The sequence below is a fragment of the Tiliqua scincoides genome, chromosome 5, assembly GCF_035046505.1.
Source record: "Tiliqua scincoides isolate rTilSci1 chromosome 5, rTilSci1.hap2, whole genome shotgun sequence".
Lineage (NCBI taxonomy): Eukaryota > Metazoa > Chordata > Lepidosauria > Squamata > Scincidae > Tiliqua > Tiliqua scincoides.
In genome coordinates this window covers 54765762-54793732 of record NC_089825.1, presented here as the reverse complement: position 1 = coordinate 54793732, position 27971 = coordinate 54765762, and the positions used below count along the sequence as shown (strand labels likewise).

Here is a 27971-nt window from a genome sequence, read left to right as displayed (position 1 = left end):
AGCTTTTTTGGTGAGGTGGCCAGATGAACTGTCAGAACTATGGTTTGTAAAGTGAAACAACGTGTTCAGAATCTGTTGTACATCTTGTCTTGGAAATTAGTGTATAGTTTAGAGATTTAATCTTTACAGATTATCTTTAGACATATAGCCAGATTATCCATGAGATGACACTGTTCAATCTACCTTGTTGGGCGGTAATTACAAATGTTGTGAGGTGAGAGTGAGGGAAATTACTATTCCAGAGTAGAAACAGAAAAACCTACAGACTGGTTTTATAATCGTACTACTGAATGAATTGCTGAGAGTTCAGTATGATTCAGTTATGATCTCTGATTTTTTTATATGTATATATTTTTTTAAATCACAGTGTTCATGTAACTATTCAGTGGATTTTGTTTGTGTTGTGGTATCTCTTGATGAAGGGTTTAACAAAAGGTTAGCCTAAGAAGCAACTAAAGTACATGTTTGAATTACAGCATTGATTTGTAGGGCTGGGACCTCTTACTCTTGTGTTGCTGCTTTAAAGGCAAATTTTGTGTTCACAAGAAAAAGTGAAGGGGAAGCTTTTGTTGTTTTTTAGTGCTAATGTTAATTTTTTGTTCACATGGATTAAGGAGAATCTCAATTTAGATGTGTAATTCAAATAAATTGTTTCAATTTAATATGACTTTTTTAACTTTTCAGTTGGAAGACAAGAGTGACAAGCAGTATTCTGACTTCTATACAAGGGTGAGTTTTTAATTAGATTGAACTGTATCCTAAAAAGAGTAGTCATAAATAAGCCCCATTAAAATTCACAACTAATTTGCCTCCTTGATTTTTGTGGTGCTTTAATGAAGATTCCCTTACTTAGGATCATCAAATTAATCTCAAACAATAGTCTGTTCTTCCTCTGCTAGAAAAGATTAATATTAAGTGTTTTTGTAAATTTTAACTCTTGCTAGGCCTGTGTAGAAGGCAAAAGGGGATTAAATTTAAGAATGTCATTAAAACTCATGATGGATTATTCTGTATAGGAACATAGAAAAGATTGACAGGAGGTGAACTTTTAAAATGAAACAATATTGTATTCTTAAATTGTTGAAGTATTAACCACATAATGTGTGTGGAAATTAGGAACAGTATAATGGCAATTTTCTTTCTTTAGCCAGCGTCTCGCAACTCAACAACTCCTTTGAGTGGTAATTCATCTAGGCGAGGAAGTGGAGATACCAGCAGTTTGGTGGATCCAGATACCTCATTAAGTGAATTGCGGGTGAGTAAACTTTTGTTGGTTGAAAAATACAAAGTTTTTCTTCTTGGGAGAAAGAAATTGACTTGAAGTGTGACTGCAAGGCCAAGATCCAGAGAGCTACTTCAAGAACACTGAAAGACTGGGGGCATGAATTTTTGAAATTCACTTTGGTTTCAAGAGGTTTGCAATGCATTGTAAGTGGTAGTAAAGTCTAAAACTCTCTTGGGCATGTAGAACCAGTTGCACAGGTATTTGGATAATGCCCAGCACTGTATGTCCTTAAGGGACTGCAAAGCTAGGCATGTTTAAAAGGTAGTAAGTTACATTTAAATAAGTGAAACTTGCTTCCAATTAAAAATACTTGGGATTAGGCTGTAACAGTTATAAAGTTATAGCTTTTCATAACATTGGATCATTATATAATGTTTTGAATACTCTGTAGTTATTGTTCAGGTACACACCTGATCTGTGTGTTCAAAGTATAAGAGCATTTTTCTAATAAAGGAGCATTGTTAACAGTTCATAGTAATTATTTCTTTGGGAACTAAGCTGCAAATTTTTTATATTTTGAAATTGCTCCACAGTTTCATAGCTCCATAACTTTCACAGTTGCTTGATAGGACCTATTCTTTCCTGTTTTCCCCCCATAGCATGCTATTATTAATCTTCTGATATTTGCCATTCCTTAAAAGTCTGGGAAAGAAGCAGGACATAAGCTGTTGACTACTTAGAATTTGCTAACTAGGTGTTAGCTAGCTAGCTGTGAAGTTGCAATGATTCTAATTTGCAGTAGTCAGTGTATATTATTTCTTGTATCCATAACCCAGTTTAATATGATTTTTTAATGTTCGAAAATGGATATTTTAGTCATTGTGGGTTTAAAATTTAGCCAACAAGACAATGTATACATTGTATACTATACATTCATTTTGCTGATTTTAATTTTGCAGCAAACATCAGATTAAAAATCCATGTACCCCATGTAATTGTGTTCAAGTGAAAAACATGATAAACTTAATTTGTCAAATTATTAAAATCACAGATTAAACAGTAAGTTCTCTTTGCAGTGGTTCATTTATTGTATCTTATGCAGTGGTTCATTCCTATGTCCTGCAGGATATCTATGATCTTAAGGACCAGATACAAGATGTAGAAGGGAGATACATGCAGGGACTTAAAGAACTAAAGGTATCAGGGTTCCTACCAAATGTACTATGTTGGTAATGGAGTTTTTTGCCAGTTTCACTAACAGCTTTACTAACATGCTACTCCATTTTTAAAGTGTGTGCCTAATCTGCAAATCTGAGAATAGGTCACATTTAATGTATGTGTTAATTAAATTTGCCTGATGGGTAAAGTGTGAAGTGTAGTGAGACAATGTATTTCATAAAAGGTGTATCCAAAGGGTAAATCATATGAATTCATACCATATGTCTTTGTATGGCTTGTAGTTAATGCTGAATATTTTTACTAGCAACTGTAAGGTATGGGCAGTCCAATCCTATCCAGCGCTGGGGCAGCAGGGCCATGTGGAGGCCTCCTCAGAGGTAAGGGAACATTTGTTCCCCTACCCCATGTAGATAGCCAACCTGCTCAATGGGTGTACTCTGATCTGCACCAGCAAAATTACTGATGCAAGTCTGAGAAACCTTGTGTAAGGCTTCCAGGCCTAGGAAGGGAATTAGGGTATGCTGTAGTCATCCTCTGCCAACCCCGCCACCCTCCTGGGTCTGATCCACATCCAGTTAACCCCCCCCTTCATTCTGCCCTCCCCCTGCACTGTTTGGCACTGTACTTACCAGAACCAGCAGCCATGGGTCTGGATTCAGCGCTGCTGGGACAGCATTGGTTTGCGCAAGCCTTCCTACCAGAGTTTCTGTGACAGATTTTAGTTTGAAGAAGTAAACGTAGGCCAGAAATCAGCTTTTCAAAAAATACTTGCTTGTTTAAACTCTCACTTTAACAAATATTAAAGCACTTTATTAAAAAATAAAACTAAAAGTTTTGATGTGATTTAAAACTCATATAGTATGCCTGTCTCTGCAAAGAGTTTGAACCCATCCTTCAAGCCTGGTTTAAAAAATGGCAAAAGTGTCTCATATTCAGGTTTTAGTTGGAGGCTTTCTCTGCCCAGTCAAGGAATTCCCCCTTTCCAGAAAATTTCAAAATCTCAAATCTGATCTCTTCTGAATCTAATCCTTGCTGCTCTCTGTACATTTATGGTTGGCTAGCCAATTGGCTCATGTTAAAAGTACAATATTATCTCTAATAACACTGAGTACCCATTCCTGGAAAGCTGAGTGCAGCTTGAAGTAGTTCTATAGATGGCATTAAACAAACCTGGTGCTAACTAGCCAGAATGCAGTTCTCTCAGTGGCTACAATACCTGTCTATCAACCCAGGGCAAAGAGCAGTGTCTGTCACAAAACAGCACTAAAGCACATACTTCTGTCTATAAGCTAGTACAGAATGTGGGAACTCTGCTTGGTTCAATGAGTCTTACCAGTTACTGGGACGATATGAACATTTGCTTTCCTTTTAACAAAATGATTTTGGTTACATTCATAAGATATTATTTCTGTGACTTTACACAGCAACTAAGGTGTGCACAGCTTAGATACTGGAAATCTCTTTACCAACTCCCTAAACAATGGCTTGGTAGATGGCTTGGAGTTAATGACTTGGAGTTAATGACTAATAACAATGGCTTGGAGTTAATGACTATAAATACCAAACAGGTGCAGTTAATAAGAAATTTAGTCCAGAAAGAGGAATTCTATGGCACTTTCAGTACTTCCCTTTATCCCTTGTGAAGAGTCTCTACCAATCAGTGGGTGTGTCCCTGCCAAGTATTTAGGTGTATATCTAATATGAACTAGCTTACCTAGTCATTTATTCTGTTTTTAACTTCCTTCTAAGATTAATTACCCTTTATCCTTCTCTATACCTCTAGCTTTATTGATTGGGAGCTATATATGTATATAAAACTTATGTGATCAATTACTATTTGCATGTTATGATTTTTTGTTCTGTCTCAATTATCTTGTATTGCCAATTGTAGGAGTTTTCTTATGGGCTTTATGACTACATTTCCTCAAATTTAGTTTTCCTGATGTTTCACCCTTATGAAGGGAATTGTCAAAGGACTAAATGCTACCTTAAAACTAAAACTACCAGAAGCAAAAATGTAAATGCTCCAAACACGTGCAAATAGTACTTCTAGAACAGAAATTTCCACAGCCAAAGTCCAAAAAGACTTTGCAATTCCAAAGCTTGGGCAATTCAAATTTGGGAAATGTAGTCATAAAGCCCATATGAAGACTCTACAAGTAGTGATGATTCCAACCACAAAAGCCTAGGTTCCTAGATCTGGTATTAGTTTGGTCGCATTGTGTGGGTTTAGATGGTTCTTCACATTGTATATTTTTGTTAAAATGCAAATAAAAGGTCAGGTAAATTTCATTAAGAAGTATAGTATCATTTATTGCTCTTCTGTTCTGAATCCAGTCTGAATATTAGCTTCTCAACTGTGGCAAATCCCTTCTGCTCAGTTATTGTGTTAATCTGGTTCCCAAACTGTGGGTTGGGACCCACCACTGGGTTGCAAAACTGACAAAGCAGATTAGACTATGTGCATCAAGGGTTAAACAAGCTGCCACTGGGGGGAGCAGTGCTGCCCAATCACTATTATTACCACACCCCTTGGCATTCATGAATCAGGACATCCTTTAGGGCAGCTGCAGCCTTTAAGGCCAGAAGGTGGTCTCCCCAATAGTAAAAAGGATTTTAAAAAGACTTGAGCAGGTGGTAAAAGTGAAACACATTTTTTTTCAGGCTTGTAAAGCTAGGTGGGTCCCCATGAGAGTGTCACTTTGAAAAGTGAGTCTTATGCTGAAAAGTTTGGGAACCACTATGTTCCCAAACCACTATTTGCCTTTCCAAGCATTTTTAGTTTTTACTCCCATCTTTGTTCTTTGCTTCTTCTACCTGTTAGCTAATCATGCACCAAAATAATGCCATCCCTGCATTATACCAGCCATTAAATCATAATATGTGTATGTCTTGCAGAAAGGCAGACTTCACAAAACTAACATGTTGCTTATAATTGCTGCCTTAAGGTGTCCCTTTCCCACAATGTTGTCTTTTCTGTTTAAATTGAAAATGCTTTGGGGCAGGGCTTGTTCTACTCTGTATCGCTTGTTCACCATTGTGGAATTTCATTTTAAAGTGAAGACCATGTTGCAATAGACCTCAAAATGATTATAGTAGTACTTGGCACATTTGGAGAATATAGTCTTGTAACGTCGTAATACATACATTTTAGAAGGGAAGTTGGTTTGAATTTGATTCTCATTTATAAATCTAGCTCAGTGTCCCAAACTTTTTAGAGGCCCTAGAGACTATTGCCTGATTGATAAATACTGAGGGGTGTGGCTGTAATGGTGATTAGGTAGCAGTGCTCCCCACTCCAGGTAGCAGCTTGTTTAACCCTTGATGCATATAGTCTAATCTGCCCTGTCAATGTTGTGACCCAACAAAAATTGGGTTGTGTCCCACTGGTGGTCCCAGTCTCATAGTTTGGGAACTGCTGAGCTCTAATACTGTATACTTACATTGGAAAGCCTATCTTTTCCTTCAGAGGATGAATACATCTTGATTTTAATCTATTATATGAGCGTATAATAAACTGATTTGAATGCACCTCAGTCTAGGAAGATTACTGAATCCTGTGAATTTTGTGATGCTTAATATTCATAGATGTATTCTTGCTTATATTAACATGATGCTTTCATCATTCCTAAGGGTGTTCTCCAGGAATACTATTTCTTATGGATGGAAAAAAAAACCTTAAGCAATCAATTCTACCAATATCTTTCCCTTCTGAGTAAGAGGCTGTGGTAAATATAGGAAAATACCTTTCTAACTGAAAGTGAAATGGCTGAAGCCTTTTGTTGTACAACCAGACTTGGAACAACTCTGCAGTATACTGTGAGGACCTTCATGCCAAAAGGGAGCTTGGCCAGATGATGTGTCCTTGCATCTATAACCCGAATTACTGAAGAAACTGCACTTACTTTAGGTTCTGTTATGAACCCATGTGTGTAAATAACCTGCTTGGATTATTGGCATTTGCAAGAAAAATCAATCATGTAAATGACGTAGTCAATCAAAAACTTGTATGTGTTAAAATTCTTTGATTTCTTCAAATGCATTCACCCCCTTTAACTAAATGAAATGGTTGCATCAATAAAGCAGGAAACTTGCACTAAAGTAGCAAAACACTATTATTTTCGTTCCTAATGACTGTGGTAGTTTAATGTTAATCTATCAAATATGTTCCTAGGATTCACTTGCTGAAGTTGAAGAGAAGTATAAGAAAGCAATGGTTTCTAATGCCCAGTTGGATAATGAGAAAAACAATTTGATCTATCAAGTGGATACTCTAAAGGATGTCATTGAAGAAAGAGAAGAGCAGTTAGCAGAATACTACAGGGAAAATGAAGACAAGACAAAAGTATGTATTACTATGAATTTAGTCAACCAGAACTATTTTAAAGACCTGAAGTGTATGCTTTTGCATAATTTTTAAAACATAGATCAGGTTGTCACTGACTTCACCTTGGCTTAGTTAATGGTTAAAAGTGAGAGATATCTTTAGCTCAGAATGGTTGAAAATATCATCAGAATGTGAGGTAGTTCTCCCTGGAAAGCAGTGGACAATTGTATGGGAAGTTGTAAGTTCCCCCTGGTCTTGCTGGGAGCATGCAGTTGTCCTAGTAAAGAGGTTTCCTATGGCTGTAGCACAGCTTTATAATCTTTTTTGTCAAAGGTTGTCATGCAAGAGGGATGCTGAACCCCCCTTTTCTCGCTTGGTACATTATTGTGGCCAATTTCTTTAGCAACCGGACTTGTCAGGTTAGCACTTGGTCCCCATCAAACCACATTGACACAGTAGAATTTCTTCTGAAGCATGTTACTACAAACTACAACAGTGACAAAAGTATTAGCGTGTATTCTACAGGAGGTTTGCTCCTCAGTGTCTTCAGTGAATGTTTCTTGTGTGCCTCAGCCCTTCCCAAGCATCTGCTCAGCTGTTTTTCCTCAGAGCAACTGTCTTTCTCCCCCCACATTTTTTTCCAACTGCCTCTTAACTGCTCTTTCTCAACATTCCAACTGCCATTTCCTCACACAAAGTTCTCCTTTCCTAGAATGTCCAGTTCTTCAACCTGAGCCTTCCCTTCGTTAAGATTCTGTTACTGAACTGTTCCAGATTCTTCTTTGTGTTAGCCACTGTACCATCCAAATCCTTGCGTATAGCAGGAATCTGTCATTTCTAGTCATTGATTACAGGTGGGGCTTCATTATCTGAGGGATCCATTTTTAGACACACACCTTCTGCAGATAGCAAAAACAGTGGATAAGCAATTCCGTGGTTTGAGACCCCTTAAGCCCTCTTAAGGTGACTGGAGTTCTGATCTGGTTGCCTCTGGAGGTCTTTATGAAGCCCACAGAGGCTATTGGTGGATGTTCGTGGCCTCTGCAGGCTTCAGAAAGCGCTCATGAGGGGACTGGAGCATTCAGGTTAGGCCATGTCTGGCTCAACATGGGTCTGTGGGATTCACGTTGAGCCAGATCTGTGGGTAAAAAAATTCATGGATAAGTAGGCTCAACCTGTACTGATCTAGTTATTTCAGTTCTTTTTCAGTCCACTTATCTCTCTCTTCTTTTGGAGTAAACAGACTTTCTCTACCTTGCTTTGCATAAAGATCAGTTTTTTCATAACCGTAAGGAAACAGTTCATGTAAAAAGTTTTTTGCTTTAATTTGCCGTAAGAGAGACTCTGATGGTTCGTCCATGTCAGGAAACAATTCTTCTGGGGAATCGTTTACTTCAGATCATACTAAGAAAAGTCCAGATATCCAAAATGGATATCCAAAAAGTCCAAAATGGATCTTCTTCCGCAATCTGCTTTTCAAGAGGCAAATAAGGAGTTGGGGATAAACTTCTTTGCTTTCTTTGACTCACTAAGCCCTTGAGGGGTACTTTTGTACCTAGCAAAATTAGAAGAATGGCCCAATAACTGCAGATTCTCCTTCTCCACATTTTCCTTCTCTCAGGCACCTAACATTGCGATCAGTATCTGCTTAACCCTTTCTCTCCCAGATACCACCTTTCCAACTTCACTCATGTTTTCCTGGGCCACTACTTAGGTCTTAGAAGCAACAGTTCTATTCCTGGAAAAGTTTTCATAATCAAATTCTAGTTGCATCTTAGCTATAGCTGCTTCCTTTTCTTTTCCTTTTTTCTTAAAATTTATTGTTTTATTTTAAAAGATTAAAGCATACAAACTCAGTAAACTAGAAATACAAATTAGTAATAGATGAAAATAAAAATTAAAGAAAGAAAAGAAAAAACAGATATTGAAAGTTGTGTGGCAGGTGTGGAGTTCTTAATCCATGTTTCTTTGTTCTTCTACAAAATCATAACACCGTGTTTCTCAAACTGTGGGTCAGGACCCACCAGGTGGGTCGCGAGCCAATTTCAGGTGGGTCCTCATTCATTTCAATATTTTTAAAATACGGTAGACTTGATGCCACCATGGTACGTGACTGCATTTGGGAAACGTTACAGACCTGTACTTTTAACAAGCTACTATGTATAATCTTTTAACAATGATATTAATGGGACTTACTCCTGGTAAGTGTGGGTAGGATTGCAGCCTAGGATCATTAAAAATGTTCCTACTTGATGATGTCACTTCCAGTCGTGACATCCCTTCTGGTGGCTCCTGACCGATTCTAAAAAGTGGATCCCACTGCTAAATGTGTGAAAACCACTGATATATTGGGTATCACATCTTAAGCAGTCTGACGATTATTCTAAAGTGCATTTTCAAAAACAAAAAAAGTTATATTTCCATTATCTACTCATCAAATCCATAGCTCATTTGAGCAATTTTCCCCCTTTACGTGCAGGAAGTCCATGAATGGTTTCTAATTGTCCAGAAAGATTTGTATTGAGTTGTCTTTAAGAATTGTAATTTTGTTACCTGCCTTCTTCCTCCATCCACTTGCCACCATTCAATGTATTCTTCACCAGGTTTACACGTCCTCACCTTTACCAACAACCTGACATGTAGCTTATTCACTGTCTCCAATTCTGGTTGTATTTGTCTTGCCTGCAACTGCCCTGCTGTGTCTACCACCTGTTACCTTTGCTTACAGTGAGATTGTTCTGGGGAAATTATGTTTCTCTTATTAGCATTCCAAAAGGCTGACATATATAACTCACCCCCTTTGGGAGAATGAGTCCAGTTCCATTTTCTTTTGTAGCTCCAACTTGGGGAGTAGAGTTCTCATCCATCATTTTACTCCTTCCCACATTGCCTTCTGCTCTATTATATCCCTTCCTTACATGTGGGACAGGCTCAAAGCTTACTGCTGTCCTATTTAACCTTCCAAAATAATTCATCACTGGCTGCTAAAAATTCTTTCTTCCAGTTGCTTGGTTACACCTCTTCTAAAGATGCTGGGGCTGCCATCTTTGATAAACATCTCCAATCCACTCTGCTCTCTCTGTATTCACAGAGTACATATCTAAATCCATATTTCTCATCTGGGGTTGTTTGTAAACCAGTAAAATCCTCTTTCTTGAGTTCTTACTTCCGCTCTTGGACCTTTGGGGTTTCTCCATACAGGTGGGACCTCTATATTCACTGAATTGACTCACCACTGATACTGGGGTCCACCTTTAAATGCCTTGTAACAAAAAAAAAGAGCACCAAAATCCAATTTTCTACTTTTGCTCTGTTCAACTGCACTGGTTGCAAGCTTCTCAGAGTTAAAGACACCTTTAAAGATCCTCTTCTGGGTTTCTTGCTCCTCCATTGTTGTCCCAGAATGCATTCTGGGGCGAAAGTGGAGGAGCAAGAAACCTGGAAGTGGGTCTTGAAAGCTATTTTTCCACAGATTTGGTATCCACTGACTTTTTTAAAATCCACTGGGAGTTCTGGAATGGAACCGCAGTGGATAACGAGGCATGACTTATACTCTCATTTCTCTCCCTGCATGAACTTTGCCTCTTCTCTCTCTCCAACATCAATTCATTGCTGCATTACTTGCATTAGCTGTAGAAGATACTCTACTCACCTCTTTCTCGATTTCTATCATTCCAATCATCTTCCTACTCAGATTCTCATTCTTTCTTCAGAGACTCCACCTATTTACGAAGGTCCCTCAACTCTTGTTGCAACAGGTCTAGTCTTTTTCCTGAATAAAATTGTCCAGTGTCTCCACTTCCTTCCTGTCCCCACCTTTTGTCCCATCATCTATCCATAACTTCTCCTTGTGGACCTGTACTGGTGGTTGCTTCCATCACACTGCCGACTGTTACTTTATTCCTTGTTCCCTTTGTTCCTTGTTCTCTTTTGCACTTGGAAAATTCATCAAAGCCTCCATCTCGGATAACTTCTGTTCCTTTTTTCCGCTTCAATCTCCTTCTACCATCTTTCCATAGTCTTCCAGTGACAATGCTTCGTTTCCTCATAAAAAGGTAATGTGGTAACACTGTCCGTGTCCCCCACAGTACTCCCTACTCCATCTCTTATATCTTCAAACACAGCTGCTGCAGCCTCATCCAATGATCAAGAAGGCTCAATATCCACTACTGTAGCCCTCACTAATTATACTGTGCACTAAATGTCAACAAGAACTATGGTCATGAAGTTGATGGGGGGAAAGCACCCTCACACAGTCCTGCCACTGCCACCATGCCATGTGAAAGGGATGCTAAACCCCCTTTTTTCACTTGGTAATGTTACTTGTGGCCCATTTCTTTAGCAACTGGACTTGTCAGGTTGGTGCTTGGTCCCCATCAAGCCACATTGACACAGCAGGATTTCTTCTAAAGAATTCTATTATAAACTTTGCAACAGTGAGGTAAGTATTAACATAATTCTACAGGAGGTTTGCTTCTTGGTGGGGCATTCCAGATAGTCTTCAGGGAATGCTTCTCATGGACTTCAGCCTTTCTCCAACATCTGCTCAGCAGTTTTTGTCTCAGAGCAACTGTCTCTCCTCCACATTCTTTTCCAACTGCCCCTTTTAACTGCTCTTTCCCAACATTCCAACTTCCATTTCCCCACACAAAGTTCTCCTTTCCTAGAATGTCTCCCTGCTTCTCTCATCCCTTTCCTGCTTCCTGGGTGTGTAACCTCAGTGTCTTTCCCAAGTCAATACAAAATCATAAAAATAGAATCCTAGCAATTCAAACCAAGGGCCTAAACAACAAAATCAAAGTGTACTGAATCATATGAGACTCTGGATCTTAATGGAGTGGTTCATATGAATACTGAATTGTTATACTGAAAAAGCATGGAGGACAGTTGGAACCCTTTGTGACACAGATCCATTATGCTATGAAGAGAACTTGAATATGTTATCTTGCTTTTTAAATTTTCAAATGTGAGTCTGGTTAAAAAAAAAGAGTAAACTGTCCCCTGAGGCTAGTCCATCATGCCAACAGATGATTGATGATCAATATAACTAAAATAAATCTTTATCCATTTCAATAAACATCATTTGTATAATATAGACATGTAATAGACTCAAATAGCTGATGATAATGACATATTTATCATTTTTGTGACCACTTGTGTCATATGCTTAGTCTGCAGTCTTATGCACATTCTCTCAAGAGCAAGCCCCATTGAACACACTAGGACTTTGGAGTAGGCATGCATTGGGCTTGCACTGTAAATTGAGCAAGCTGCTTAACTGATATTTTCTTAACACAGGAATTGGAAAGGCAAAAACACACGTGTGCCGTTCTGCAGCATAAGATGGATGAACTTAAAGAGGGCCTTCGCCAAAGAGATGAACTAATAGAGGTATTGTACTTGGTAGAAAACCTTCAATGACATTAAAATTGTGTTCAAATGAAGTAACAGATTGTGTTTGTAACCATAATATATATATATGGTTACACACACACACTTAAATTTATATGTAAAGGGAATAAATTTAAGAATACACTATTCTATTTTAAATTACTCTAATGTGTGGTATTGGAGCAGAATGTACTAATTGTTGGATTCTTCATTTCAGTGTCTTTTTACTTTGCTGTTAATTTTATGGCATTTCTGTGGTGTAATAGACCACTGAATAGACACTTTTTCACATGTTTATGGTTGTATAAAGTTTGACAGTATATGGGCAAGCATTTTCAAATCTGATATAGTATTTCTAGTCATAGCTCATTTATTTAAATGTGACCAGTCATCTCTTCCAGATGAAAATATTTTTACTCTTGACAGGTATACAAATCCAGGAAATTTGTTTTTTAACAATAACATCTGGGTGACCTTATGATTTTAGTTTTGCCATGGCTTGTGTCTGCTTTTATAGATGTTGAAACAACTTCATAGACTAATGAACAATAAGACAGATTGCTAGCTTCTTGATCCTTGCTGTTCCCTTTCAGTGTCAGCTACTGTAGATACTAGAGTAGAAATCGATCTCAAAGGGCAGGTTTTGAGCCAAAAATCATGGAATTTTCTATGACCCTTGGATGTCAGGGGTAAAACTTGGGGGTGTGTCTGACTGTAATTCTGGGACTCCCCACTGATACCAAAAAATGCAGGTCCTCAGGTCCTGATCTTAAAATGGCAGCGTAGTTTTTGTAGATGGCAGGCTCTAAGACCCAGTGGCTGGCTGGCTGCCTGCCTGATTGATGTGCTGGTGTAACATTTCCCTGCAGGAGGAAGCTGTTGGGAGAGTTAAAGAGGAAAGCATGGCCAGCCAGAGCATGAAATTGTGCAACTTTGTTGGCATTCAGGAGAGGAAGCAAAGTGAATTTTTTCGATATGCACTTGTGTTTGTACATGGCAGGCTCTAAGACCCAGCGTCAGCCTTCTTGTCTACTTGAGTGATTGCTGGCTGGCTGGCTAGTTGCAAAGCTTCTCCCTACAGGAAGGACCTATTGGGAGGTAAAGCATGGTCAGCTGGAGTGTGAAATTGTGCAGAGTGAGCTTGTGCCTGATGTTCCTCTGGGCTTCTCCTGGCCACTGTAGCACCCTGAACTGCCCCAACCTATGAGTGACCCACAGATAGGATGAGGAGATGATCTATGCTGGATTTTTGGTGAAAATTTCTCACCTTATAGGCAAGTATCTACAGTACTCTTACTTCAAAGGACTACTAGCACTGGGGGCCAGTGATCCTTTTGTTGGAAAACGTTTGTGAGAAAAACTGATACAAAAATTCCAGTTTCCACCAGCCTAGCCTCTGTGCAGCCCTACAACTGGAAACTGTATGCAGATGCTAATATAGCAGAAGCGGCTAGAAAGCCTCTGCAGAAAAAAAGTCAGACTGATGTTAGCACTGAATGTTAGAGTTGTCTCAGCTTCATGGTTTTTTAAAAACAAAGCTTGTGTATTGGGAAGAAGGCTAAGAGCATTTTTTCTTCAGCACAATAGACTTCCATGTGCAGAGAGTTCCTGATACAGTCAGTTAAGCAGTCTCTCTACCTGCCAGAAGTGATGTTGCTTTTCTGGCATTTGAGAACTGGGTCATGGAATACTATTGTTGATGCAAGATCTCAGTGTGACAAGTTAAAAAAGGACACTGCACCATAGTATAACGAGCAATGGACTGAACATTTGATGTGAAAATCCTATAAAGGAGCACATCTTCTTTACCCTGACCGGCCATGCATATTAGAACTACTTGTCATGTACTTTATTTTGTAAAAAAAAGCCACTTTTAATTTTATACATTTTGCTATTGATGGAAAATATGAACCTGATAGTATGTTGGCCTTGTTATAAAAGTTTTCTCATCAGTACGTTAAATGTATTGGTTAGCTGTGGGTTTATGCTGAATTTCATAGTATTACAAAGTAAAGCGGCAACTTATATTTCTGCCTACATCTGGTTCCAAAGTAAATGATTACAGTTTTAACTTCAGTGAAATATACGTGACATCCTAAAGCTATTCAGGTTTCTTGTTTAACCCAAAAGAATATTTCTTTGACTCATGTTGTCTTTCATAAAACCCTCATCTCTTGTCTTTCATTGACTTACCTATTTACTACTTTCTGTCTTTTTGTAATTCCTTTTACTTGTCTTTTCCTCCTTGTATTCTTTTCCCTGTGTTTACTGCAGGAGAACCAACGCATGCAGCAGAGAATAGAATCTGTAACCAAAGAGGTGTTTGACCTCCAGGAGACAGTTAATTGGAAAGATAAAAAAATTGGGGTATGAGATGAATTCTGAGGTGAAGAGTAATTAGGAATACAATGGTATAAATTGACATTAGATTGTTTAATGGTTTGAATGTTGTTCAAGAGATATTGAATCTAATAATTTAAACATCAAAATATCCGTACATTCCCTTTACAATTTCATGCTGAATATGAGTTGGTAGATAAATACAGCATAGAATTTTGAGTATAAAACTTGGTACACCAGCGCATTTATAGCCTATAGAGCAGTGATTGTCACACTTTTAGCACTGGGACCCACTTTTTAGAATGAGAATCTGTCAGGAGCCACCAGAAATGTCATGATCAGAAGCGACATCATCAAGCAGGAAAATTTTTGACAATCCTAAACTGTAATCCTATCCACACTTTCCCACTGACTATAGCTGTTAAAAGCATATACATAGTAGCCTGTTCAAAGTACAGATCTGTAACATTTCCCCAAATGCAGTCACATACCATGGCAGCATCAAGTCTAATATATTAAAAATAAAATATTGAAATGAATGGGGAACCATCTGAAATTGGCTCGCAACCCACCTAGTGGGTCCCAACCCACAGTTTGAGAAACACTGCATTGAGATACATATAGATATTGGCATTGCAATGATACAATTCCGGCAGCCGCACAGGGAGGTAATACACAGATATAGCTTTGAGGAAGAAAGTAATCTTGATACATAGAGTAATTGCTAACCTGTTACTATAGAAGGAACACTACAAAGCCTTTGCCTACAGTAAAGCAACATTATGCCAAAATCCTTACAGTGCTTGCTGTAATCTCATACAAATCTGCATATTTCAGTACCAATCTAGTGGAAATAAATTGTAGCCATTGTGTTGAACACAACACCTTTGGGTAGTATCTTTGAGTATTACATAGTGCTGCTCTGTTGCTCCTTTTTGGAACAGAAGATACGTTCAGTGATGCAGCTGTGCTTTACATAACCTTAAGCTTTAAGCCTAGATTTCAACTGTCCTGAAGGAGTTTATCATTGTTTCCTTTAAAATGGGATGATCAAGGGTTCACTTCTGCATACCAGTTGCAATAGTGAAAGAGGGGCATGCCCATTTTCTGCCTATGGTTTTCCAGTGGTATCTGTTTGGCCACTTTGAGAAATGGAATACTGAACTAGAAGAACTGATCATTTGACCAGATCCAGCAGGGAGCTTCCTGTGTTCTAAAGCAGTGTTTTTCAAACTGTGGGTCTGGACCCAATTTCTGGTGGGTCCCACAGAGTCTCTAATGAAAACATGGATGATGGAATGATCAGACAACATACTAATTGCCTCAAGTCCTGAGGCTATTCAAAAAATAGCTGCTAACAGCCCTGCGAACAGCTGAGGTACTGCAGTTTGTAAGCTTGTATAAATATAGGGAGTTAAATGTTGGAGGATCATCTTTCTGGTGTTGCGTCCGTCCAAGTACATCAGTGACATGTAGTGGGGGTAAGTGAAGACTGGGTCACATAACTAAACCCCTCAAGCCTTGAGGCTATTCATTTGGACTGCTTCATTATGAGAAATGGGTTGAGTTTTTTGCAAATAAATATTACCAGCCTCCCTTAATCCTGAAATGTTTGTGGGGTTTCCCCACAATATAATGAACTGGGTTTGCCAGCTGGCTAGTATGCCTGTGCTAGGCTTTGAATTAAAGGCATACATACAACTTGTGGACTGTAAAACTAGACATTTTATTATTTACTTTATCGAGCCCTTTGAGGAACCCAAACAAATATTTTTAGAAGTATGATTGGTACTCTGTGGAATCGTGTACCTTACGTGCTGGGCAGAAAGCCTAGGATTGCTTTAGAAGTAATACTCTAGAATTGTATCTGTAGTTTAGCATGTAATTTAATGAATCAGAGAGGCTGAATTGATGTTTGCCAGATTGGTGGAAGATGAGAAATGTTTATGCCAAGCATGCACTTCTGTGGCAAACACAGGACTGTTAAAGGCTTTATTTTCTCCTTTTTGCTTCTCTTTTTTGTTCAATGGATTATCTTTTGTTCACGAGATCTTCTTTACCTATCATGTGTTCTTTCTCTGTGACACTTTCTTTGGGCTACCTGCCTGCACCCAGGCTCTAGAGAGACAGAAAGAGTACTTTGACTGCATTAGGACTGAACGAGATGAGCTCAGAGATGAGCTGGCTGACCTCAAAGAAACAATGAAGACAGGAGAGGTATGTTAGCCATAGCAGCACTTTAAAATGTAGGAATGGGGGTTGGAGGCCCAAGCAGCACAGTGAAAAGTTTGATAATACATCAACATACCCTCCTAAACACTGAAAGAGCCGAACAAGAGTAATATGCTATTTTTCTCATGCCAGTTGAAAAGAGATTTTTGGCAAATTCTTACCTTTCTCTTGGGTACTATTAACCTTGTGTGTTTTCAGAAACATGGATTAGTTATAATCCCAGATGGTACTCCAAATGGTGATGTCAACCACGAACCAGTAGTTGGTGCAATTACTATTGTATCGCAAGAAGCTGCTCAGGTCTTGGAATCAGCAGGGGAAGGACCATTAGGTAAAGTTTATAAAGAACCATTTTTTCTTAAGAATATTGGTGAATTTGGTTTTCATTATGTTTAAAGAAAAACTAAGTGATTTGGGACCACAAACAAATATCAAAAGCTTCTTCTTCATAGACTCTGTATAGTGGAATTCTGTGTGCATTCAGAACTGATCTTGGAAGCTTCCACAACTGCTTTGACATTCTGTCCTGCTTTTGAGTGGGGAGGGGGGACTGAAGGGAGGAAAAATGCTCAATTTTGTAGCACAGTATTGGGTTCCATGGACTTTACACCATTAGCAACATCCCTGTAAACACTATATGAATCTACCTGTGATCTGTTACCTAGTGCCAAATGTTGAATTTTGGAAAGTGGTATTGCTACTTTTCAGTAGTATGATGCCCCACTTCCACCCCCAATTTTAACTTTTACTTGAAAGCAATTGTTACAAGTGAGTATGCATAAAATGATTGCCTTTCCCTTAAATTGTCTGTGATCTTTTGTATTGATCTTGCTTTAAAAGGATGTAGTTGTTTCTAGCTGAGAATGTTCATATGAATTTTATACATATTCTATGTCAGGATTAACTTAATATGAGGAACAAATTTTCATTTGCTAACTGAATTGTTTCTTTTAGATGTTCGGTTACGGAAGCTAGCAGGAGAAAAGGACGAATTATTGTCGCAGGTAATGTTTACTTTTCCGAAATGTTCTCTAAAACGTTGAAGACATCAAATACCCACAGTGCTGCTCTTATCAGATTTTATTTTAAAATTAGAAAACAGCACCAGGCCCTGGCTGAAGTTGAGCAGTAATATTTATAATCAATTTTATTGAGAAATATTTCTAAATTTTGTTAAAACTTCTTGTAAGCCTAGGGCATTGCTTGCTTCTTTCAGTGATGCATTCCAGCTGGCTAATTTTGTTTTGCATCTGGAAGAATATATTAACAGAGTAATACGACAGTGTCTCGGAATCTCATGAATGTTGCTGCAGATTCCCTAGAATCTCAAACCCAAACCACATGTCCTTAAACAAAAAGGTACCTGCTAAGAAAACACACCTAGAAATTAGAAAAAGGAACTATACCTGTTGTAGCACTATCTTACACTAAATTGTCTAAATTCCTTTTAAAGTAACAGGGGATTAATCCAGAGTAATAAACAATTTATGTAAAATAGTGACTACATGAAGAACACGTATGGGGGGAAAAATCAATTTGGTGCCTTATTCTTGCTAGAGGCCATCATGACACAAATCTCTTTCTTAGGGCTCAAATATGTGACTCCCCCAAAGATATAATTTCACAGGTGTTTCTCCCCTGTAACTTGTCCGTTCTTTTATTCTTATTCTTTTGGATAGTGCCATTGTAAATCTAGACCATATCCATGTTGCATTGCTGCTGAACCATGGCAGCTTCACTTTCTATGCTTATGGTTTAAAAAAGACAGTGGGCTGACAATCATGCAAAAATTAAAATGTTGTAAATCATGGTGACGTATAATCAATCAGGTAAGAGTAAACTTGGTGCGGTTCTACTCACAATGTTAATTACATTTTCATTTCAGATTAAAAAATTGAAATTGCAGTTGGAAGAAGAACGACAAAAATCTCCTAGAAATGATGGCACAAATACTGATTTAACAGAATTGGAAAATGGTTCTGATTTGCAGTTAATTGAAATGCAGAGTATGTATACTTCCAACCTGCAGTAGTGTACATTTCACAAAGAAATTGACATTAACTTTTCTCTATGTTCAGTGATTCATAGTAGGAACAATCCTGCTAGATACAGTATTTTATTTCTGTTACCATTTTCTGTGTAGGAAGTGTTTTGCACATTTTGGCCTGAGTGAAACAATAGATGAAGTGTCAGAGAGAGATACTAGGAGACCTTGGTTCTATTACTTCTTGACCTTGAAACTTCCTAGTCCCTTTTCTTGACCTAATCTTCCTCACAGATAAGAAACGCATGTATTATTTATGCGGTTAGTCTTTAAACAGCAGAAGTTAAGCATATGCTCTAGGACAGGGGTCGGCAACCTTAAACATTCAAAGAGCCATTTGGACCTGTTTTCCAGAGGGGGAAAAAACCTCAGGAGCCACAAAACCCTTTTGACATCTAAAATGAAGATAACACTGCATATAAAGTTTTTTTTAACCTTTATGCTCTTATAGGTCCCGTTCTTATATGCTCGTATAGGTCCCTCTTGTAGCTTTTAGTTAGTTTTGTCATACATTCTTGTCCTGTGTTTTCAGACGCCTGGTCCTCTATGGTGTTTTGCCTGATTCCAAGGCCATTCTCTGCCTGGAGAATTATGCCCGCTTTAAGCAAATTAGCTCCCCTTCTTTCCCCCAACAAATGACCCTGGTTCTGCCCTGCACTCCTGCTGGACCCCACCTCCAGGGTAGGTCGCCTGCTCAACCTGCAGAGGTCCTCTCTCCTGCCAGCAGCCTCCCACCACTACAGCAGACCCTTGGTCCTCAGCAGGTCTTGGGCACAGCAGCCACACTTCAAACTCCAGTGTCTCCAGCAGTCCCTTAGTCACAAAGTCAGTAAGCCAAGTCACAGTCCAAGGTCAGATTCCAAAGTAAGTCAGTCAGAGTATTCAAGTCAAAGTCAATAAGCCCAGTCAGTCTCCTCTCCTACCTCCAACCTGCACTCCTTCTCCAACCCACACCCCTCTTCCTGCCTCAGGTGCTCCTTATATCCCTGAGGGCCCTATTGCCTTCAAGTGGCTGCAGCTGTGCAGCACACTCTGCTGGATGCCCAGGCCTTACCCTTAAAGGGGCCACTGCTGACACCACATCTACCTCACAAGATCTTCCAGGATTTCAATACATATGGCGGTTATGACATCTGCTTATCTTACATGGATACTAAAGAACTCCCCCCACCTTCCAGAGGCACCCTGCTGGAAGGAAGAAAGGACACAGACTCCAAAGGTGGGGAAGAGAAGAAGGGGGGGCAGCCACAGGCCAGCTTCTGCCCTGCCTGCCCTCCCTCACTCAGGCTGCAACCCTCTCCACACTATCCTGGGAGTAAGCCCCATTGACTACAATGGGACTTCTGAGCAGACAAGTTGGTTGGAGCTCTCAGGTTGCAGGCCTCTCCACACTTTCCTGGGAGGAAGCCTCACTGACTACTTGTGAGTAGACCTGCATAGGAGGGGGCTGAGGCTGCAGCCCTCTACACCTTCCTGGGAGGAAGCCCCATTGACTACAGCAGGGCTTACTTGTGAGTAGACCTGCACAGGAGGAGGCTGAGGCAACAGCTCTCCACACCTTCCTGGGAGGAAGCCCCACTGACTACAACTTACTTGTGAGTAGACCTGCACAGGAGGAGGCTGAGGCTACAGCCCTCCACACCTTCCTGGGAGGAAGCCCCACTGACTACAGCTTACTTGTGAGTAGACCTGCACAGGAGGAGGCTGAGGCTACAGCCCTCCACACCTTCCTGGGTGTAGCCCAGGGACTACATCGGGGCTTACTCTCGAACAGACCTGCGCGGGCTCCCACTGGCTCCAAGGCTGCCATCCCAGGCACCCTTTCCTGGGAGTAAGTTTCATCCGCTGTAATGGGGCTTACAACTGAGTAGACACACAGGATGTCTCCTCAGCTGTGGAGGAAAAGCCTCTCCTTGCACTGAGTAGGGGACCTGCTCAGGGAAAGGCAGGCTGCAAGGGCTCGCAATGGCTGAGAGGGAGGGAGGCTCTGGATTGGCTGGTCTGTCTGCCAGTGAAGTGCCCTGAGCCATTCCAGCTGAAAAAGCCAGGAGCCTGCTGGATGCTGATTGGCTGAGCCTGCTGGAGAGTTGGGGAAGGGAAAAACAGGGAGCTTAAGCCTGCAGAGCAGGCAAAATTGAAAAGGGAAGCCACCAAAGGCAGGTGGGGGTGAAGGGAGAGGAGGGCAGTGAGCTCAGGGGGTGGAGGGAAGCAGCCTGCCCTCCCAGCACAGGTGCCTCCTGTTACCCCCTTTGCCACTTTCACCGGGAGGAGCCGCAGCAGACAGCTGAAAGAGCCACATGCAGCTCTAGAGCCGCAGGTTGCTGACCCCTGCTCTAGGACAAGGAATGCATACATACAGAACCACCACCCACAGACCTGGATAGCTTAATTTCTAAGGAAAAGTGAATGAAAAGGGGGAAGATAATCAAAGGAGGTGAAGAACTACCAAAGCATCTTCATTTTCAAGACAAAAAACCCTTACAGTTCAGGAATGTTGTTTTGTGCTCCAGTAATGCTATTAGGTTTCATGGTTGTATTCTGTAATTTGTGTTAATGTGTTGTACTATTTATGATGATTATTGCACCTATTTCCTATTTTTGCATTTTTTTGTTTATATTATACATCGCCTTGAGTGTTCAGTTTATTCAGAGGAAAAGGTTGGATACAAACCATTTAAATGAATTGGCTTAAAGTCCTGAGCTCTTTAAATCTTCAGCTCTTAAAGATTTAAGAAAAGTAAAACTAGGAATCGCCCCTTCAGGGGGCCCAATTTTCCATGCTAGAGGTGTTCCTTCTTTAAGAATTGAAACTCCAAACTCCCCTCCCTCATAACCAAAAAAGCTACCGATATAGCCCTCAATAAACATTTGATTTAAATGTTCAACAGGCAGCCCTTGAATGTTCAGTTTTTGTGTTTATAGGAGATGCCAACAGACAAATAAGTGACTTCAAATTTAAACTTTCAAAAGCTGAACAAGATATAACTACTCTGGAACAAAATGTAGGTACCTTTATCTCAGATTTTGGTGCATATATTTCTCTTTAGAGACTTTATTGATACTGCATACACATATTATGCTCTTCATAAACAATTTTGTCCTCCAGCATCATAGTCTATTTCTTTTAGTGCCTGTTTTAAAATCCTTTCAACTGTATGATCAGGGAAATGATCTTCAGAGCTTCATGCTCAAATGGAGCAATTTCCCTGTTATACAGATGTTGTTTTTATAGAGCAGAGGTCTCCACACTTTTCAGCACAAGGGCTACATTGTATATCTGACATGATGTCAAGGACCAGAAAATGAATAAGGGGAAAATGGATTTTGAAAAAGGATTGGGGAAGCTGAAGGCAAAATTGATTTGCATAGGAAGGGGGGAAGAATGGATTTTGAAAAGGAAAATTAATTTTGGGAGAAAACTTTTGGAAGGAGTAATATGGTTGAAAATCAATATTTTTGGAAAACATTTTTTGAAGCAGAAATTATTTGGAGTGGGGAGAGAATGGAATTTTAAAGTCACAGCTTCCCCCCCCCCCAAGTTAAATCAATAGACTTGCATGCATGCCCCTTTCCCTCCCACTGTAAATCACAGATGAGAAGGAAATGGGATTTCAGCACCTGGATCTTTGCCATGACCTTTTTTTGTTGGTGCTGACCAAGTAGCAAAGCTGCTTCCAAGGACTGGTCTGCTATTTCCCAGCTCTCAGCTCTGCCTTGGCAAAGAACTGCACCACAAAGCTCTTCAGCAGCTCCTCAGTGTGTGTGACTCTGCCAGTTAAGACTCTTGAGTCTGTGTTGAAGAGACACCTTTGCTGCGGGAAAGTGAACAGATTAGGCATGTTGGTGGTGGCTGTGGAGAGGGAGGCCACCCAGCTTTCCCCTCTGCACTCTCACTTATTCACACATGCCATCCCACAGTTCCTTCAATCACTGCCCTTCCCCACAGTAAAGGAAGCAGCTGAGCTGAGCTTTTTTATCCATTTCCCAGGCAGCTGAGCCTCCTTTCCAGCTGACCCTGCCCTGTATAAGGCTCAGTACCAGCTACTGAAGTCCCACCCCTTCTGGCCTCATCTCACTCCTGGCTCCCAAAAGGGCCAATGCAAGTTCAGCAGCTCACTCCTTGCACTGTAGCATGGCAGTGAGGTCCTGGTGCCAGGCAGTCCAAGCCTCACTGGAAAGAGCCTGAGTGTTTGTATGCACATCCCAGGGAGTTGCTGTGGGCAGCCTCCCGACATGTGGCAGGGCAACCTGCAGGCTGGATAAAGTCCTCTGGCGGGCTAGGATTTGGAGGCCCATTATAGAGGAAGAGAATATTTGTGTGAACTTTGCAGGAAAAGGAACTGTATATACAGGCTTAAAAGAAATTATGAATTTAGAATTACATCATGTTGGAAAATCTGGGAAAAATAAGGAACGTGAGCACAGCTTTAATAGTCATGATTTTTGTTGTCCCACTGTTGAGGTTTGTTGTTGTTTGTCCCACTGTCCAGTTCACTTACATTAGCTATTTGAAGCTCTGAAGGTGTTATCCCACCTCACCATACATTGGTTCCTAGTTATGGATAGCTGCAGTGGCACTTTCGTGCAGGTGCAGTACATCCTTTGATGCTTTTGCACAGGTGTGATAATGCTGGGCCAGCAAGAAGCAGCTTTTTTGACCTATGTATGTTCTGACCTTCACAATCAAACCAATACGTACATAGGGACTTGGTTTATGTTTGCTGTACTTGAATCCCTGCTTTAGAGATAGTTGCCTAGGAAGACTGTGCAGGTCACAATTTTTCATGTCCTACTTTGATTGCCACATTAGGTAAGGGTGACACTGCTTGCAAAGTTAACTGAATCACTGTTTTCAATCTGTTTGACCTTTCAGGTTGTAAGACTTGAAGGACAGGTGGTAAGGTATAAAACTGCAGCAGAGAATGCCGAAAAAGTAGAAGATGAACTCAAAGCAGAAAAGAGGAAACTGCAGCGAGAGGTAATTGCCTTCTGTTTCAGTGTGAACACGTTAAATGTTAATATTTTCTGTATTTAATGATGAGCTACTAGTGTATGCATAAAAGGAGGTGAAAATGCTCTGTAAGATGTTGCTTTGTATATCTTAGGCAGCTTATAATTGGAGACTTACCTGAACAAAGCATTGCCAGCTTCTGGTTATGAACTTGTCCGATGCTTTATTAGCTCTAGAGCCCTGAGATGTTACGCAGGAATGGAAACTTCCTGCTTCTATTCCAGGCTATTGTTTATCATGTAGAAAGTGGGATTCTTTTCATTTCAGCTTACCATGGAGGGGAAATGGTACTAAATCCTAAATCTTAGGCAGCATGTGTTCAACTAGATACTAGCAGGAAGTGATGTCACTAGCATGCTTCTAGCTCAGTTCATAAAAAAAATGATGTTGATCTTGCATCAGGGTGCAACATGCAGAGGCTGCCATGTTTAGTACTTTCGAGCTTGAAGGAAAAATTGCAAGTCTGGTGAGCATGCTAGAAGCTAAAAAATAGTGACTGAAGCATGCTAGGAGGAGACTTGCCACACAGCTCTCTAGTGCTACTAGCTGAAAAACATATGCAGCCTCACTCAGTGCTGTGATGCTTTGTCTGATCTCCCATATGCCTTGGGATTCTGTTTGTGGCATTGACTTATTTCAGAACTGCTGAATCAAACATTTAAGCTAAACAGCCCCACTAAAGCATTTTTTTAAAATGAAATGATTGGAAACTGCATTATATTAAATTGGTTCAATAAATTCCTTTTTGGAGGTTCTCAAAACAATAAACGTACTTTTTTTCTTTTTAGCTGAGAACAGCATTAGACAGAATAGAAGAAATGGAGATGACCAACAGCCACTTAGTAAAACGGTTGGAGAAAATGAAGGCAAACAGAACTGCACTTCTCTCTCAACAGTAGAAAGAAACCTTAAAAAAAATTATATGCACTGCTCCTTGAAGTAACATGTCCCAGCTTCTTTTTAATACAGACTTCTCTCGCACAAAATTTGAACAATGGGCTGTTCAACAAATTTTAGTTTCATAATTAAGTGGCAAATATTTTGTAAGTTGAGAGAATGAAAAAATAATTTGAATTTCCGTGTGGATGATGAGTGTTTTGCAGCTTAATGCTAGAATCTACCAGAGCCCAATGCTATTTGGTTGACTTCCTGCTATATTTTTAGTGGTGAAATCAGTTTACTCCTTGAACTATTTCAGCTGCTTTAATAATGCGTGGTGCTTGAAGACAACTGCATGAATTCAAGAGGATGCTGCATCACAAGTTAACCAACTAGTGCTGAAGACATCACATGGCACAAGTGCCTTCTATATGGTGCAATGTAGACTGGATTAGTTTAAAGTAACCTTTGCAATAAAATAACATTTATTTTAAGATGCATTTGGGATTTGTTTGCTCAACTTTATACATTTTGATGAAAAACACTTTTGTAAAATATTTAAATTTATATAAAATAGAAATGACTGTATAAAACTTGCTTTATTGCATGGGTGATGAACATCTGAGTTCTACACTTCCAAAAGTCCTATCCCTAGCTGCTCTTAATGTAAGGATAGTGATTATAAGTAAGATGCTTTGTTGTATGTTGCAAAACCTGGTGTATCAGCTGCTGCTTAAGTGTGGAGTGAAACATTGGGTAGGAGAAATGTGGCAGAAAAATTTATTAAATGGACACTTTACTTACCTGACTTGGTATTGGTTGTGTTTGGGTACGTTTCTACATTAAGATCCTTTCCTATGCATTAAGTTGCAAATACTTGAAAAATGCAAATAGTACCTTTTCACTGTGGTATCTTAGCAAGTTACAATCCTTCATGTGATCCAAAGCAGCATTATATTGCTACTAAATGAAATATCAAATACAGCGTTTTTTAACTCTGGCTATAGTTAACGCTTCTGTACAGAATCTGACTTCTTAATTGGCTCTTGTAAACTTACAACATGTATGGATTCCATTCATGTCTTTATATTTACTGTGGTCACAGCAAACTTGCTAAGATGAATTGCTCTAATGTCTTGTTTGAGCTGCCTGCCTTCACCTGAAGTGATGTAATGCCTCAGCATGCATATGGCAACATATTAACAGGTTGATAAGTATTATTCTGTCACAAATCCTACTCACCAGTTCAGTTTGATTTAGCACTTTTGTTATAATCTTTGTGTAAAGTCTTCAGTTTTTCAAGTGGTAGATTTGGCTATAATTGTTCTCAAAGTCAAGGAAAGATTCACTGTGTTTGTATAAAACTTTGAACAGGCCACCTAACATGGTATTCAAGAATAGAAATCCATTCTCCATTTTAGTGTTCAAAACTTTGATTTAGAAGTGAACACTGAACACTTCCCTCTTCATACTTTAAGTCAAAAAGTCACTTATTAGTAGCAAATTTGTTCATTATCACTATATTGTATTTTCATTAAATGACAATGGAAAATAAGCCATTAATAAATAACTGAGCGTTTAATGTGTTCAGCACCTCTCAAAAACTTTGTACAAGTCTGGCAGATTGGCAAGCTGCAAAATGTTGCCATCTTCTGTGAAGTTCTTGGGAGGCAAAAGAAATGTTCTAAAAGCTTTGTAAAGCACATGCGCCACTGTCCATTTCCATAATGTAATTCCTGCTCCAGCTGCTTCAGGCTGAAATGATTTTTAAATAGTTAGTTTTAAACAAACATGGATTTAGTGCATTTTTCCAAATACATGATGATATTATCTACTTTAGGGTATGCTCTCTGCAGGATGGGCAAAGTTTTATTACAGACTTGGTATATAATTCATCATCTCCTCTAAAGCAGGGGTGCCCAAACCCTGGGGCCACATGCGGCCCTCATGACCTCTCCAGGGAGCCCCCAGTCTCCAATGAGCCTCTGGCCCGATGCAACTGCTCTCAGCGTGATGGCGACTGTTTGACCTCGTGTGAGCTGTGGGATGAGGACTTGCTGTTTCACATCTGTGATGCATTAGCAGCAGCAAAGGAAAGTTCAGCCTTGCTTTGTGCAAGGCCTTTTATAGCTTCAAAAGACCTTCATTCATTCATATAAGTTCATCTTTAATATATTCATTTATGTAAACTTATGTAAATTTATTCAAATTTTAAATGTAAATTCTCCCCCCACACACACACATTATCAGAAAGATGATGTGGCCCTCCTGCCAAAAACTTTGGACACCCCTGCTCTAAAGGATCCATTCCTTCTGTGATGCCCTGGCAACTTGTGGAAGTTACCCCAAAGGCTGTAACAGTACTGTAGTCCTGTTGCTTTAACATACTTGACAGGCCTTTCTCACAATGTAAATATTCTTTTAAAATAAAGCCTTCTAAAACTTGTGAGTTCTTCCTTCTTTATGTACCACTCATTCTGCTAAGAGAATAAGTCCCTCTGCTACGGTGATTTAAGAACAGCCTTGCTTGACAATCCATCAATCGGTCTCTCTCCAGACAAGCCAGGGACCCTCCCTTTGCCCAGAGCAAAGTGATCTTGATTTCACATGATTGGGAGAAGGGAGAAACACTGCCTTGGAGAGAGAATCTGTCACATTAACAAGGCTATTGTTAGATGACTTTTCCTTTAAAGGGCTCATCTCATCAAGTTGAGATAGAAAAATCTGTGGATAATTAGGTTATACCTGCAATCTCTTGCATGACTCTCTACAATAGTAAGAAAAGCAGTTTTTAAAACTGATTTTAAAGGGATGCATTTTTCCCTTTCTCCAGGTATCAGCACATTCCTTCTCATTTGCAGTGGCCAAATCCGTGTATAACAAGGTTGCACCTGTATATGCTTTTTGGGGAGGAGAAAAACAGCAGCTTTATGTGCTATGCAGACATTTTCTGCAGATGACCTATAGCTATAGTTATTAATGTTTGTGAACTGGCACTTAGGGCTGCTTTCTAGGTTTTGTTTTGGGGCAGGAGGCTTACTGCTTATTCTGACTCAAGGCTAGAGGAAATCCAATCCAACTTTCTGCTTCCTCAGATTGACCAAGCTCTGAATTATACAGACCATCAGTTCCTATGGAGAACTATTGTTAGTCAGTGATCCCAAAGAACACAATGGCAAAGCTATCTCCATGTTAAAACTACGCTAAGAAAGTTTATGAAACTACTATAGGTAGAAATAAAAGGGAATTTAGATTTTGTCAATTCTTGTTCTTCTAGACTTCAGGTGCCACACCCCTCATTTCTTATTACAATCCTAGGTCCTAACAAACATCACTGCTGAGA

At 39.7% G+C, this 27971-nt stretch overlaps 2 protein-coding genes across 9 annotated transcripts in view; one reads left to right on the top strand and one right to left on the bottom strand.

Annotated features, from left to right (window-relative positions):
• Positions 1 to 27074, top strand: part of LRRFIP2 (LRR binding FLII interacting protein 2) — a 68288-nt gene extending 41214 nt beyond the window's left edge. For 5 of the 7 annotated variants that reach the window (XM_066627762.1, XM_066627760.1, XM_066627757.1 and 2 more), the window contains 13 exons: positions 685 to 729; positions 1148 to 1255; positions 2351 to 2422; positions 6579 to 6749; positions 12030 to 12122; positions 14397 to 14489; positions 16578 to 16679; positions 16893 to 17025; positions 17649 to 17698; positions 18580 to 18700; positions 21661 to 21740; positions 23612 to 23716; positions 24538 to 27074. In XM_066627762.1, the coding sequence (XP_066483859.1) occupies positions 685 to 729; positions 1148 to 1255; positions 2351 to 2422; positions 6579 to 6749; positions 12030 to 12122; positions 14397 to 14489; positions 16578 to 16679; positions 16893 to 17025; positions 17649 to 17698; positions 18580 to 18700; positions 21661 to 21740; positions 23612 to 23716; positions 24538 to 24648 (1284 nt within the window). In that variant the 3' untranslated portion in view covers positions 24649 to 27074. The remainder of the gene's footprint in view (positions 1 to 684; positions 730 to 1147; positions 1256 to 2350; positions 2423 to 6578; positions 6750 to 12029; positions 12123 to 14396; positions 14490 to 16577; positions 16680 to 16892; positions 17026 to 17648; positions 17699 to 18579; positions 18701 to 21660; positions 21741 to 23611; positions 23717 to 24537) is intronic. The other 2 variants (XM_066627763.1, XM_066627761.1) reach the window with 1 other exon arrangement.
• Positions 26188 to 27971, bottom strand: part of MLH1 (mutL homolog 1) — a 30564-nt gene continuing 28780 nt past the window's right edge. For both annotated transcript variants that reach the window (XM_066627755.1, XM_066627756.1), the window contains one exon: positions 26188 to 26383. In XM_066627755.1, the coding sequence (XP_066483852.1) occupies positions 26216 to 26383 (168 nt within the window). In that variant the 3' untranslated portion in view covers positions 26188 to 26215. The remainder of the gene's footprint in view (positions 26384 to 27971) is intronic.